We start from the raw sequence: 14,516 nt of genomic DNA, 5'->3' as shown, positions 1-14,516 counted from the left end.
CGAGATGACATGTACTATCATTCCCTTTTTCCAGTTACAAACCGCCAGCTCGTTCCTTCCATCCCCTAACACTCTTTAGCTGCTTCCTATCACATCCCAAAATCATCTCATCCGCCGTAACGCTCTTCCAAGTAAGTTCATTATAATAAACCATCCACAAACCTTCCCAACAAAGCTCCAAATTCTTCGATAAGAAATGCTGTAAATTTATTTCAACATCCCTTTCCCCGAATACACCATAGGTATCGACATAAGCTTCAACGATCATCCTGACCCAGAACGTCTTTCTGGTTAGCTGAGAGTAGAATTTGGAAGTTTGTGTGCGTTGAGGAATTCGAGACCAGGGTGTTTTGACTTGGTCATATGCGATGCGAGAGATAAAGTTGTGGTTTATCTGGGATTGGTGTTTTGGAAGTTTGTTGAATATTTGGTGAATGAGCTCCGCTTGATCTTGCCAAGTTTGGGGACCAGTAGGTTCTGTGAATGGCTTTTCGGGCTCTGAGATTTTCATTTCTGAGGTTTTTGCGGTAACTTCTACCCAGTCATTATCGTCATCTTCGTCATGGAAGTGGCCAGTATTTACATCCATTGGTTTAAAGGCGGGAATTTTAAGTTCTGTTGCCAGCTCACCCTTCTTTACTTCGTAGCTTGCGATGTAATTCGCACGCTGCGCTAGTTCCTCTAATTTCGGGATATGCACCTCGGAAACCGCGAGTTTCCAATCCTTCTCTAAGACGAGTATTGGAGTGAAGTTTGGAATAACCTTGCCTTTTTTCGGAGGGATGAAGTTAACTCTGGCGGCCAAGCCCTTCCAGTCAGATTCTTGATAATACTCTTTCCACAGGTCATCTGGCCCGAAGGCGTCTGGATATAATATTTCCACAGTGTCGTATGGAACTCTGGCGAAATCAAACGTAGGACTCCTTTTTAGAATGCCTTCGATGCCGGCGTGAACTATTTGGATCCAGAAGTAGGCTTGGGTTTCCGAGTATGGTTCCAGTGTTGGGATTTTTGCTCGTTGGCGGATCGTGTCTCTTTGAAGTTCGGAGAGGGCATTTTTAACGACCAGGCCACGGCGGGCGTTAGTTGCTTTGACGGTTTGTAGGGTTGCATATGCCCAACGCTTTAGACGGCGAGAGGTTTGGTCTTCTCCAAACTTTTTGGTGTCATATCCAGTAGCTTGGATTATTGGCTTCTCGGGATCGAATGATGGAAGGTGTTGAATATCTGGTGTGACGAGGTTGTCTTTGGCTTTTGGAGAGAATAGGTAGTTCTTTGAGTAGTAATCTTCCCAGAGCCTACCGTTCATTAAGTCTGGGTTTTGCTCCAAGAGTGAGAAAAATCTCTCCGGCCAGGTTGATAGATAGCTACCCTTAGCTGATTCTTGAGACCTATACATTGCGAGATAAACTTGGTGAATCCAAAACGTCGTAAGGGTTCTGTGCGCTGTATTTCGAAATCTACCTGGCGCTTCTTGGAGCATCGATAAGAGGTGCTCTAAGAATATGTCAACAGCAGCGAAGACCGGTTGCTGTGGCGTCGTGGTTTGGGATGGGTCTTCCAGGACTTTGTGTAGAATTACACTAGCAACGAAAATATGGTCGCTGTGATCCCATGTTTCGAGTTTTCCATTCTTCATCTTCTCTAAGTAGGTATCAGGATAGCGGTATATTGTGGTCTTAGAGTCTCGAAGGGATTTTATCCTCTTCAAGAAGTCTTCTCTCGTTGGGATGGCATCTGGTAAAACCACTACTGGTTTATCTATCGGTTGAGCCTGAGGATCTGGAACCCAACCCCGAAGGCCATCATAAACTCCTTGGATAACTTCCTCTATACCAGTGCCCGTTAAACTAGATAGACCTTCAGAATCAAAGATGCGCCATTTAATTCGGTAGCCACTCATAGCATTCTCAACCGCCTTTCGACACTTTTGGCGAAGCTCGGGTGTAGAGTTTGGTAAATCTTGTTTGTTTAGCATGATGCCAACAAATCCAAGATCGAAGTCTGCAGTTGCTATTGAAACCTGATATCTTAACTCCTCCATAGCCTCAACTAGCCTTTCGTCGTGAATATTCAGGATAAAGAGAAGGGCCATTCCAGAGGAGAAATAGTGTCGGATCAACGGTCTGATCTTGTCGCAACCACCAATATCCCAGAGACAGATATCACTGTCCTTGGTTTTGACGGTTTCGACATTGAAGCCAATGGTAGGTATTGTGGTGATAGTTTCTGCTGGGAAGACGCATTTGTAAAGAAATGTCGTTTTCCCGGCAGCATCTAGGCCCAGGACTACACAGCGGTCCTGGTGTCTTCCGACGATCTTGGATTTGACAAATCTCACGAGTGCCGCCATTGAGACTTTTGTTGTTGGGAGGGGTGTTGCTGATGTTGTATTTTCAAAGGTATCAATTGGAGACGACAATTGATCAATTGGCCAGTTGAACGAGAGGAAGATGGTGATAGGATCGGTACTCCGGATTAATTGATTGCTATGTTGAGATATCAATGGGAATTCAATTCTTGTCCGTCAATTCTTGGTCATATATACTAATTTTTTATGCGTAGTCGTGTTGAAGATATTGTGGTCTTGCCACGTACACGTTAAGAAACTGAGAACAGTACAAGAAGCGCCGTGACTCACGGGAGACGCAATCGAGGACACGGTTTGCGTGAAAATGAAGATATCGTGGCGGGAAATGGAGGATTGTGTCCCAGAATCCGCCACAAGAGCCATTTGCGCAATGGATTAGAAGTCATAGTGTTGAGGGCTGACGAAGCTAATGGTCAGCCCCAGGTCCATGACGTTAAGCCCATTCGGGTCGGTGCCTGGGTCCTTCTATCCCGATGAAGCTAAAGCATGCATAGTTAAGAGCTTGGATACTCAGCAGCGCTATAGATCCTGTTCTTTATCAATTTGATTGTCTGCTGGTGATCAGCTCTCTGTTTCCATTGTGGTGCATGCTCTAATTATCATGACTGGCTATATGTGGTGGAAGGCATGACAACGCAACCCCATGGAGACAGAGACCCTGAACCATGGATCGCGTTGCGTGCCATGTTTGCGAAGCTTTTTGAACCCTGTCACGAGGTGTCGACGCAGATCGCATGTGCCGCACAAAACATCTTCTAATTCTCCACAAACGTGCAAACGCAATTGCCAAACACATTCAGTATCCCAGGGCCGGGGCAAGCTAAGCTAAGGGAGGCTTGATTCTGGTTGCCGGAGCCTTCGGCCAGGTCGACACCCCGTATACTTTTAACTATTTTGTATTCCACTTTAGGAACCTCTCGGCGGATACTCTAAACTCATATTCCGACTAACTCTAACTACATCCATCAAGAAGCATCACGTTCATTGCGTCCGACATTTGTTCAAGCTTCAAATCCATTCAGATTCAGCTGCGGCATTACAGGTACAGGATGTAAGGTCATGTATCCACATCCAAGCCATACCTATAATTCTTAACATGGGACTTGCCTACCACGATTACTTGGTGGAGTTTATTCGAACGGATGCTCGTCCTACTTTCATTTTGGAAGGAACCAGTGAAGTTATCGTATACACAAACCTTGCTTTTGACAATCTGCTCGGCAGCAGTCACGATAGGCTGCTTGGCGTCATTGGATCAGCAATTGGAGACAAGATATCCGCTCTAGAACCTGAACGTTTACAGCTGCGGACCTCTTTTGGGAATCATCAACTTATCTTACGGAAGATTGCTTTGAATGGAAGCCAAGGTGGTTGTTATGTCAGCACCCTTGACGCTAGGTTCCCTCCAGTCGCCGACGGTAAACGAAGAAGTTCCGCATCATCCATATCACCATTGACAGTCAACGTTAATCCCAATGCCGGCCATAAAATATATCGCTCGCTTTCCATACTAGCGGTTACCCACCCACTCTCTCAGGCCCAAAAAGCGGTGATACGGGCCAACGGCGGGTTTCTTCCCAGCCTTGATTGGACTGTGCCGGAATGTCCAATACCGTTCGGCGAGGCCAGGAAGCATTTCAACCTGCTTCATTCAATTGATTGGTATGAATCGACCTCGTGCTACATGATCCAAATGTGTGAACGAGAGAGAAAACTAATGTGTTCGGCAGGGGGAATACGACGGTGGGGCCCATGACTTCATGGTCGACGTCCTTACGAACAGCTGTAAATACAATAACGTATATGACCCAGCCAATTGCATTGTACGCCGGCTATGATTATGTCAATATTTACAACTTGGCATGGGGCTTGCAAGTCGCACAGGAACGGCATCCGTATATAATAGGTAAAACGGTCCCCGCGGCGTGGCCTGAAGGTCACGAATACCTTGTTCCTCTAATCGATAAAACTCTACTCGGCGAGACAATCATAAGAGGTGAGCATAACTTAATAACACAGTCATATCCATACCATTTTTGATCTATCATTAGCTGCTCTGAAACAGAGGCCGCACTGTTTTTCTTGAACAAGTCAGTCCCTGGAGAAGAGTCATATGTCAGTTTTATATTATCACCGGCTATCGATGATCAAGGTTTCTACCTTGGAACCTTCGCCTACGCGGTTTTCGAGACCGACAGTATAATAAAAAAGCGACACACAAAAAGTCTACAAGTGTTAGGCTCAAAACTCGTCCAGGTCAAAGAACTAGGGCATAGAAGTGGGTTCTGGAGTGCTACCCTGGATGCGTTAGATGAGGCACCTCGCGATTCACCGTTTGCTATTCTCTATTGCGTTACGGAAGACGGCCGCCGCTGCGAGTATATGGGAAGTCGGGGCCTAGACCCCAAAGTTTGTGGCAACATTGATCTTGACGCGCTAGGGCAAACCAGGTCCCAAGTATTCCGAGAGCGTCTGATATATACATATGGGCAACCAAAAAGCGTGATCAGGGAACCGCTTTCCGTATTCGAGCAGAATGGCCTTCACGGGATGCCATACCGCGGATTTGGTATATGTCAGGATGCAATAACGCTACCGATTCGCAAACATTCGGGAATGGCCCAAGCGTTCCTTATCATTGGGCAAAACCATAGAAGACCGTGTGATTCAACATATTTAGAGTGGTTAAACGGGTTTCAAAGCATCATTTCGACATCGGTGGCCAAAATATGGAGTGTCAAAGATGAGGAGCGACTGCAACTCGAAAGCAAGTTCGCAGGTATGCTGAAACGAATCTAGCTACCTAGAACACTATTAGCATAATTTCACAGAGATGGCAAGAACCCATAATCTCAAGATAACTAAAACTCTAGACAAGAAAACCAAAGAGTTAAGAGAAAGCGAGACGTTATTCACAAGGGTAAGTGAATTATATCTTTTCATCGAGTTAAATTAAAAATACTAACGCCAAACAGACTGTGGAAAGTGTTCCTGTTGGTGCGTGATCCAAATCCTAAAATCATACATGATAATAAAACCAGGTGTTTATTGTTTTTTTCTAACCACTGCTTGGTAGGACTCGTCTGTATCAACAACGTTGGACAAATTATCTTCGCGAATGATGCTTGGTGGCGTATATGCGGCATGGACCGCAGCGGTGGTCTCGATATGTGGGATAAATATTTATACGTCGAAGATCGCGAACGTATCGTCAATTTGTTCAACAAACTCGTGGAGGATCGTGGGAGCATGGCAGAAGAGTTCCGTTTCGGGAACGACGCGAGGCCTGGCAGCCGAGGTTTCACCACATGGTGCAGGAATTCTATACACCCTTCTTACGATGATGATGGGAACTTCACGGGGTGGTTTGGCACGCTAGTCGACATCACGGGTATCAAACTAGCGGAAGAATATCAGCGAGAATTAACTGCAGAGGCCGTGGAACGGAAGCGACAACAGAATAATTTCATTGTGAGTATTCTCCTCGACTGAAGCCAAGTTATTGCACTCTATTGACAGGGTTTACAGGATGTGTATGTAACAAAGTTATCTTATTTATTAAGAAATCTATGGGAAATGAATAATCTAATCTGATTTTGGGGCTACAGAACGAGCCATGAATTAAGGTGAGTTCCTTTAGGTCAAAATATATGCACAGTATACAGGCTCCGACCCTCAGGATTTAGGAACTCACTTTCAGCGATTCTGCAATCAGCAGACGAAATCCAGATGACCTTAGATACCTTAATAGACATCGATGCCGACCCAGCGGCTCTCGCTGCAATACAAGAAGCCACAGACACCATTCTCGCTTGTGGAGAGCATCAAAAGAAGATCATCGATGACATTCTCAATCTCTCAAAACTTGATGCCGGGCTTTTGACAGTAGACCCAGTGCCGGCGCAGCCCCATGATATTATTCGCCGGGGAATGAGAATTTTCGTTCCAGAATTGAAGAGCAAAGGAATTACTGCACAGTTAACCGTATGTATAACATCGCTATCAATATCGATATTTCATATTTTTAGAATACGCTAACGAGACTTTTCCTCACGATAAGCTGTCTGACAACTTTGTAGCTGACTGTATGCAGGACTGGTGGATGGTTGACCCAGCTCGACTAATGCAGGTGCTAGTAAGTTTCAAGTTTTGCCATATAGTACAACAACGTTAATACTGAGCCATATTTAGATTAATCTCGTGACAAACGCTATCAAATTCACAAATCAGAAAAACGGGACGAAAGAAATCTGTGTCGCTCTCGATTCGTCGAGAATCCGACCATCGTTCACGGACAATTTCCTAGATGAGGTGGATACTGCAACCAGTGAGCTTATCCTCATAATGAGTAATGAGAAAAGTCACTCCACGCCTTCAGAGAATGGGATGTACATGTTGGTACACGTCAAAGTAGGTACTAGAATCCGTTAGTAAAAAGACTCTTGGACTGATCAGAATGATATAGGATACTGGTATTGGAATCCCCAAAGATATGCAAGCCGTCCTCGGACAGCGATTTCATCAGGAACCTGTTAGTGATCTCGTCTTCTGCTTTCCCATATCTTCATAATTCTGGTGACTAACTTGTTAGAAAACCCACGTCTCATATGGTGGTTCCGGACTTGGATTGTTCATTGCGCGGCGGCTACGTTTCCTCCTCGGTGGTGAACTTCACTTCGACTCAGAGCTAGGAGTCGGGAGCACATTCTCTTTCTTCTTCCACGCCCAGTGGACAGGCCCCCCTGTTACTCATAAAAATTTAATATCGCCTAATGAGCCTGTGGAACTAACATATTCGTTTGGTAGTAACACCAAGTCCGCCGCAGAAGATTTCATCTTATACCCTCGCCAGCCGTCTAAGCCACCACCGGTGAAGCTGCAGAAGGCTAGAGATGCAAACCGTTAAGCAAAAGGCCAAGACTTGGTGACGGCTACCGGGTCCTGGTTGTGGAGGACAATATCTTAAATCAAAAGATTCTGAGAAAACAACTTGCAGCACAAGGGTGCGAGGCAGTTACTGCTAACAACGGTGAAGAAGCTTTGGGACTGCTAAAAACGGATGGAAAGTTTACGATTGTATTGATGGATATGGAAATGCCGATAAGTCCTTTACGTCATACTATTTCCACAAAGAAGAATGCCTGCCGCGATATCGTTATGGCCCCAGGTTCCATTACGCATATGTGGGCAGCTAACATGAGATCCCCAACGTAATATAGGTAATGGATGGCGCGACGGCCACGGGATTGATCCGCGAATATGAAGCGACAGCTGGTGGCCATGTCCCCATCATAGGAACATCTGCAAATGCACGATTTGAGCAAGTCCGATTTATGATAAATGCTGGCATGGTAAGCTACTCCTCGCGTTCAGCCCTATATCTTGTCCCGGGTGCCGAATAGGCGAAGAACAAAAGGCTTAGCCTGCAACTTGATGACAATGCAAAGGGACCTGAGACTAATTCATCCTAGGACGATGTGATCACAAAACCGTTCCTAATCTTGGATTTGATGGAAAAGATACGGCGAGTTCTCCATCGATCGCCACCACCAATAATCAACGAGACACCACTGTCGCCCAGACAATTACCGTCGTCGCCCAGGACTTGATTACGACGAAACTCGACTTGGAGTTCACGGCGCATTTAGTTCTTTTTTTCTTGGCAACTGGATTAGACAATGGGGTGAAGTACAGAAGTGTTATTCCACCTTGCATGACGGATCCACTTTCAGTATACAGAGTTTCTCCATTGCCAGTAGTTCATATCGCCGGTTTCCTTGTTCATTCATTCTACGGTTTCCTTGGTTTGCGTTCAGTCCTGCATCTGTAATACATTCACAGCGATTGTTTTGATTTCTAACTGATTAGTTTTCCCCATTGCCTTCCATTCTTTGTCTTTTGGTCCTTTGGGTCAATGCAACAAAGAAATACATGACGCCGACTTTGTTATTCTACCGAAGACCTAATTCCGAATCAAGTTTCCCATCTCCTACCTATATGAGCTCGAGTACAGGCGACTTGAAGTTTTCTCTTCTACTTTTATCTTATTTTATTTGGTTTCAGTCGTAGTTTCCATAGATATACACGAAGGTACGCTGTTGTAATACTTACCATATATGCATATTGGAGCAGCGTGATGAGGGCCTGAACGAGCCGATAGATATAACGTTAGTGGTTAGTCTCTGAGAAAAGTCAATTGGGCACACATAGTCGTAGAGTTTAGATTAAGTTGATGTATTTGAGTTCGGCCAACTTTTCTCTACAAAAACATTGATTTTTCTTTTGTGTGACGTCGACTTCTTTTTTTTTTTTTTCCGAGGCTAGACCTTCGTCAGCAAGCTGCATTCGATTTGCTCAGATCGGTTGAATGCCGCGGCTTAGTTCCCAAAACGCTAAATTTCCCTTGCAGGGTGGGGCCGGTCCTCCAAGAATTTAGCTTACAAAAGTGACTTCTGTGATTCGCCGGTCGCAGGGGGAAACAAAGCCAGCCGTTTGTAATTGAAATTGGTGGGGTTTCACAGCCATCGAACTAGAGTTCAGTTTACGCGGCCTTGTGGATTACGTGAAGATCTGGGATCAAGTCAAATGGAAATTTGAGACGCTGGAAAGTTGGTGTGCTTTGGAGATTTTTTCTCCAATTCCTGGCGGTAAACTATTAATACTTGGAAATGAAATGATCAGAGCGAACGATCGAGCACATGGGATTAGCAGAAGTGAACCTTGTAGATTCTGGATGAATGAACGGATTTTTTTTTGTTTCGTTCCTGTACCTTGATTACGGAATCCCGGCTGACCCAATCCAGGATTCCTTCCAGACGTTTAAACATGACACTAGGCTACATTCGCTGCTCGGTTCAAACCGAGCGAAGGTTAAGGTATGTAGCACCTTGTCAACCGTCAACGCTTGGGGGTGGTGGGGCCGAATCCGTGATCCACCTGTAGGCCAGACTGTGAATGTAGACCTAGAACTGCGCCCCCCCAAAAAACCATGGGATTTCCCATTTATCTGCAACTTCATTGTCATGTTCACGTTGACGAACTGTGTTTCGACGAAAACGAAAAAGCTACTCCGTACTTACGTCCCCCAACCAACCAACGGGTGGGTACAAAAGATAAGGGCACCGAAGGTCGATAGGCGGGTCTCAGAATTGCCCGCGCACGCTCGCTGATCTGTATATTTAGCTTCAAGCATTAGGGCGTTGGCATTTTCTGGGCGCAAAAAAAAGGCTACGCGGGTTTTGTAACTTAATTGCACTGTCATATGGGAGTTTCGCAATGTATTTTTTCCTGGGTAACATAAGGCTGGAGGAAGGCTGAACTCAGGAGATTGGTTTAAGTACCTCCTCGCCGCCAACCAAGACGGTACTGCAGTTATTTATATATCAACCACATCGCCCGCTTACATTGACTACATTCCGATGACCTTTTTCTTTGTTTGGATGGATGTTCCTTCTTGTTAGGCTTGAAGTTTAAAAATCTTGAACTCGAATTTATTTGGAGACGACTGCCCTTTTTAACTTAACTGCCCTCGTTTCGTGGTATCACCAATTTGTACCAGGTTACGGTACAGCCAAGAAAACGGTGAATCTGGGGACGGTTTCCTATTACTTCAAACAAACTCCGGACCCATTGGACGCGAATATATATTAAAATCTGATCTCAAAAAGATGCGGTGGAAAATTGCTATATCATTCGGTTCGTGAATCCCCACAAACCACAGCGAACACTCACTGACCAAAACCGCACTTTATCTACAGCCTCTCTGATTGGCCTCTCCACAGCCCAACTGGCACGTTATGTATCACCATCCGACTCATCGGTCTCATTCAGCCTTAACATCCCAACCTCAACTTCAAACTCTGGCTCCGGCGCCATCTTCTTCCAAGTCCGTGGTCCAGCTACTGGGAAATCATGGATCGCATTAGGTATCGGCAGCGGCATGACCGGTGCACACATCTTTGTGGTTTACACCGATGGCTCTGGTAACGTGACTGTATCTGCTCGCGCCGGCCAAGGCCATTTTGAGCCACAATTCTCGAGCGATGCGGAGATTACCCTTCTTGGTGGCTCTGGTATCGTTGGTGGATCGCTCATTGCGAACGTTAGATGCGATAACTGTCTTAGTCTTGCGGAACTAAGTGTTACCAATACAAGGTCGAACTGGATTTGGGCGGACAAAGATGGTTCTGCAATTGATTCTTCGGACGTGGAGGCAAATATTCAGCATCATGATAGGACGGGCTTGTTTACGTTCGATCTTACGAGGGCAGCTGGCGGGGATAGTAGCAATCCATTCGTTCAGAGTGCGCAGAGTTCAGCTTCTGTAACTGCCACGGGTACTGGAAGCAGGACTTCGGGTGGTTCTACGCCTACTTCAACAAATGGATCTTCTAACGGCAGTGGAGATGGTGACGGCGACGACAACGATTATAACCTCGGCTCTGGATCTTCTGGTGCTAGCACTGGAGTCTCGAATATTACAAAGATGCTAAAGGTCCATGGAATTCTTATGGGATTGGCCTTCGCAGTATTCTTCCCACTCGGCGCGATCATTATTCGAGTTATGCCTGGTGCTCATAAGGCAGACGTTCACATGGTCGTCCAGATCATTGGGTTCGGACTTTCAATCGCGGGCCTGGCATACGGCGTCATGCTAGCAGAAGATCTAAGATACCTCAAAGAAACCCATCCAGTAATCGGCATGGTTGTCATGGGTGGTTTATTCTTCCAACCTATCGTCGGTTTGATCCACCATTGGCTCTATAAAGCCAAAGGCCAGCGAACAATCTTGGCATATATTCATACTTACTGGGGTAGAGCACTCCTCATCTTGGGAATTGTGAACGGTGGGTTGGGATTGGATTTGGCTGACAATACGACGGGTGGGAAGATTGCGTATTCGGTCGTGGCGGGTGTCCTGGGACTGGCATGGTTGGCGGCGTCGGTGTTGTATTATGTTAGAGGGGGAAGTAAGGCTGCCGGTGATGCTGCATTGGAGAAACCATTGTCGTCAGATGGGCTAAGGGAGTAGAATGATGTATGATTTTGCAGTTGGTTTGAATGTTGATTTTTTTTTTTGTTTTATTTCTATATATAATCACTGTTCCTATAGTGCATAATGTATGTCTTACCGTCCTTCTAACGTTGTAACCATTGCTCCCTCTACGAATGATCCGAGTTTCCTTCGCTTCCTACACCAGCCTCTAAAAGCAACCTCAAAGTATTAAAGTTGCGAGACAGGACTGCCCACCTCTGATATTCGTACAACTATTTGGTATTCCGGACGTTTATATGACTCTTGCAAGCCGACGAAAAGTATATTAAGAAACTAAGTAAATACAAGTCGAAGATTAAGGGTCCATGACCACAATTCCTCCAATGCATTACGAAACATTAATTGGGCTAAGAAAAAGTATGAAACGTAACGCATTAAGGGACGTCCCATTCAATAATCATGACAGATAAAATATACAACAACATGAAAGACTCCCATAATAACACCGGTAGCCCAATTCGCCAATGCTATGCGAAAACAAAATGAGATAAAGAACCAAACAAGAGGAATCCGCGCGCGAGAGAGGGGAAGAAGTGTGAGGTAAGGAAATTAAGGAAGTAGCGGATTCTTGAAACGCAATATATGAATGAACCGAGTGCTATCTTCGTGAAACGCACAAAAATTACTTGTTTATATGCAGTTTATGCTAGCAGCCATAGGGAATTTGCGAAAAAAAGCTAAGGTAAAGATAGAAAGAGCTCTCAACGAAGATGTTTATTTAAAAGAGAGCAAACAATGCCATAATAGCAATTATCAAAGGAGAGCCGGTGCGGATGCTACTGCCACTACTTGGGATATCGGATTCGGTTGGCAGTCGTACGTCAGTTGACTGGGTGGCGATAACAGTGGCAAGAGTAGTTTCTCCTACACGCTCAGTAGGCTCACTAGAAGTGGAAGCGCGGGTGGTTTCGACAACGAATGTTGACTTTGAAGGGCGGTAAGAAGCCGATGTTTCCTCTTCAACGGAAGTAGTTGTTTCTTCTTCTTCGGGGCTCGTGGTGGTGGGCTTTGGTGGCTTAGAGGAAGTCGTAGCTGAAGAGGAGGAAGTTGTAACGATCTTAGTTGAAGTGTTCAATTTGGAAGTAGTTGTCTCCGGCTCCTCGGTGGTAGATGTGATGGGTTCAGAAGTTGAGGTTGGCTCTGAGGTGGTTGGAGGAGGCGGAGGCGGAGGAGAGGTGGACTTACTCGAAGTAGTAGTTGGTGGCGGTGGAGGTGGTGGAGGAGTTGAAGTTGTAGTTGGTGGTGGTGGTGGGGGCTCAGAGGATGTGGTAGTTGGGGGTGATGGGGGTGTCGAAGTGGTAGTTGGAGCTGGTGGTGGAGCGCTGGAAGTTGTTTCTTGCTGTGGTGGAGGGCTGACATTACCGCCTCCAGTGATTTCAATGGAAGCAGAAGAACCGCTAGTGTCCTTGTAGCGATACCTAGTCGCTCCAGTGGAGTAGTCGGTTACAGTCAAAGAAGCAACAACCATGTCGAACGGCGCCAAGCTGTAGTCGATAGGGCCACCAGCCCATTCGATAGTTCCTGGTGCATTTGACGGGTCGCCAGCAGCCCACGGGCCGAATTTGATTTGCATCGGCGTCTGTGGATAGACGACATCTCCCAATTCGGCTCGGGTCAAGACACGAACAACGTTTCCGTCAATTGACCAAGTGATTTGCTCGGGAGTCCAGTCGACAGTGTATTTGTGGAAAACCCCAACTGCATCGGCGACTGCAGTATTGGCACCGTAGATGTACACATTCTGGTTACCCTTGGAGAAGATGTTCGTTTGGACATTTCCAGGTTGGCTTCCGATAAATTCCTATATTCGAAGGTTAACGTACCGAACATATTAAATCGTACTTGAAGCCAGACCAATTTTAGGGGCAATTTAATACTCACAACATCGATTTCGTCCAAAACATCGCTCTGGAAAACTAGAGAGCTGACAATACCAGCTCCAGGACCGGCTTTCATAACGATTTCGGCTCTACCCCAGAAGATATAGAATTGGGACTGGAGGGTTGGGGAATCGCCCTTCATCTGAACCGACATGTGCATTCCATCGTCTTGATAGGAGATTCGTGATGCCGAGGAAACAACATCAAATCCCGGGGCCTTTCCATGGTTTTTGGTGTAATCCCAGGCGTAGGTTGTTCCAAGTGCCGGGTCGTCCTTGAAGCCTATTCCGGTATGTTAGTTTGATTACTGCTCTAGCGAAGAATGCTAACCTGCAGAGCGAAATCTCAATGCAAATGTCAGTAACGGAAATATTAAAGTACTTACATCCTTCTAAAGGATTGCAATCAGAGCTAGTCTGAGCAAGGGTAGCAGGCAGTAAAGCTGCCGCTATAAGAATGAATCTTTTGACTCGCATAGTCCTCGTACTAGCACTCGGTGTGTTTGAAGGAGAGGAGTATGTTGATGGTTTCCACGAAAATTGAACGGGATGAATAGAGAAAGAAGAATAAAGGATCGCGGAAAGAGGTTAAAAGTGGTTTTATGCGCCGATATTAATATTTGCGCTCAAAATCCTGCAATGAATAGACCCCTCTGTACCCCTCCACGCAACGCAAAAAGTGGTGATAGCTAGCGTGAGCTTTACCAAAAAGCGAGAGGCTAAGAAGCAAACTGCGGTTTGATCCAACAACCTGCCGTAAACGGTGGAGCTGATGTGCTGCAACCGGGGTCCAGGCCAGGTTTGATTGTCTGATCTTGATGCCCTTGGCTCCAATAAGCTGGAGGCTGAATTATGCCGCCTGTCACTTTCTGTTCTTGTAAGGCTGTAGATGTAAATGTATAACGAATGACAAGTGCCAATATATTCCAATACCAGCACGCTGACCGTTAAGAGATGTTTAATTTGAAAACGAATGTGGACTTTGAGAAGTTCAAGTTTGCGATATATAAGATATCTGATCTTAGCTTGGATGATTGGAAGGAAAATAAAACTTCAAAAGAAGGCTGGATACCCCCGTGAATATATACAATATCTACATATTGACAAATATTCCTTTGGGAACTCCCAACTCCTCCCCTCCTTCGTCGACGGAGAGGTAAGGGTAGGTAGGTGTGATCCAAGATGCAGCTGGGCGTGCTCAGCTCCCATGC

General features: G+C 45.7%; 4 protein-coding genes across 4 annotated transcripts; 2 read left to right on the top strand and 2 right to left on the bottom strand.

Annotated features, from left to right (window-relative positions):
- Positions 1-34: 34 nt before the first annotated feature.
- On the bottom strand, positions 35-2,353 carry DFL_003393 (uncharacterized protein; the record flags this gene model as incomplete). The annotated part of the gene is made up of 1 exon (XM_067632326.1): positions 35-2,353. The coding sequence occupies one exon, from the start codon at positions 2,351-2,353 to the stop codon at positions 35-37; it is 2,319 nt and encodes a 772-aa protein (XP_067490606.1).
- Positions 2,354-3,467: 1,114 nt separating this feature from the next.
- On the top strand, positions 3,468-7,277 carry DFL_003392 (uncharacterized protein; the record flags this gene model as incomplete). The annotated part of the gene is made up of 13 exons (XM_067632325.1): positions 3,468-4,033; positions 4,102-4,367; positions 4,437-5,150; positions 5,245-5,291; positions 5,347-5,368; positions 5,448-5,842; positions 5,900-5,904; positions 5,980-5,997; positions 6,058-6,355; positions 6,432-6,506; positions 6,563-6,781; positions 6,837-6,902; positions 6,963-7,277. The coding sequence occupies 13 exons, from the start codon at positions 3,468-3,470 to the stop codon at positions 7,275-7,277; spliced, it is 3,006 nt and encodes a 1,001-aa protein (XP_067490605.1).
- A 2,761-nt stretch (positions 7,278-10,038) lies between these two features.
- On the top strand, positions 10,039-11,402 carry DFL_003391 (uncharacterized protein; the record flags this gene model as incomplete). The annotated part of the gene is made up of 2 exons (XM_067632324.1): positions 10,039-10,066; positions 10,129-11,402. 2 exons carry the CDS (start codon positions 10,039-10,041, stop codon positions 11,400-11,402), a joined length of 1,302 nt encoding a protein of 433 aa, XP_067490604.1.
- A 742-nt stretch (positions 11,403-12,144) lies between these two features.
- DFL_003390 (uncharacterized protein) lies at positions 12,145-13,782 on the bottom strand (the record flags this gene model as incomplete). Its single annotated transcript, XM_067632323.1, has 4 exons — positions 12,145-12,458; positions 12,612-13,227; positions 13,308-13,588; positions 13,692-13,782. The coding sequence occupies 4 exons, from the start codon at positions 13,780-13,782 to the stop codon at positions 12,145-12,147; spliced, it is 1,302 nt and encodes a 433-aa protein (XP_067490603.1).
- Positions 13,783-14,516: the final 734 nt, after the last annotated feature.

This window comes from Arthrobotrys flagrans (genome assembly GCF_004000055.1).
Source record: "Arthrobotrys flagrans strain CBS H-5679 chromosome Unknown unitig_0, whole genome shotgun sequence".
Classification (NCBI taxonomy): Eukaryota; Fungi; Ascomycota; class Orbiliomycetes; order Orbiliales; family Orbiliaceae; genus Arthrobotrys; species Arthrobotrys flagrans.
The sequence above is the reverse complement of the archived record's forward strand: the minus strand, read 5'-3'. Positions and strand labels throughout refer to the sequence as shown.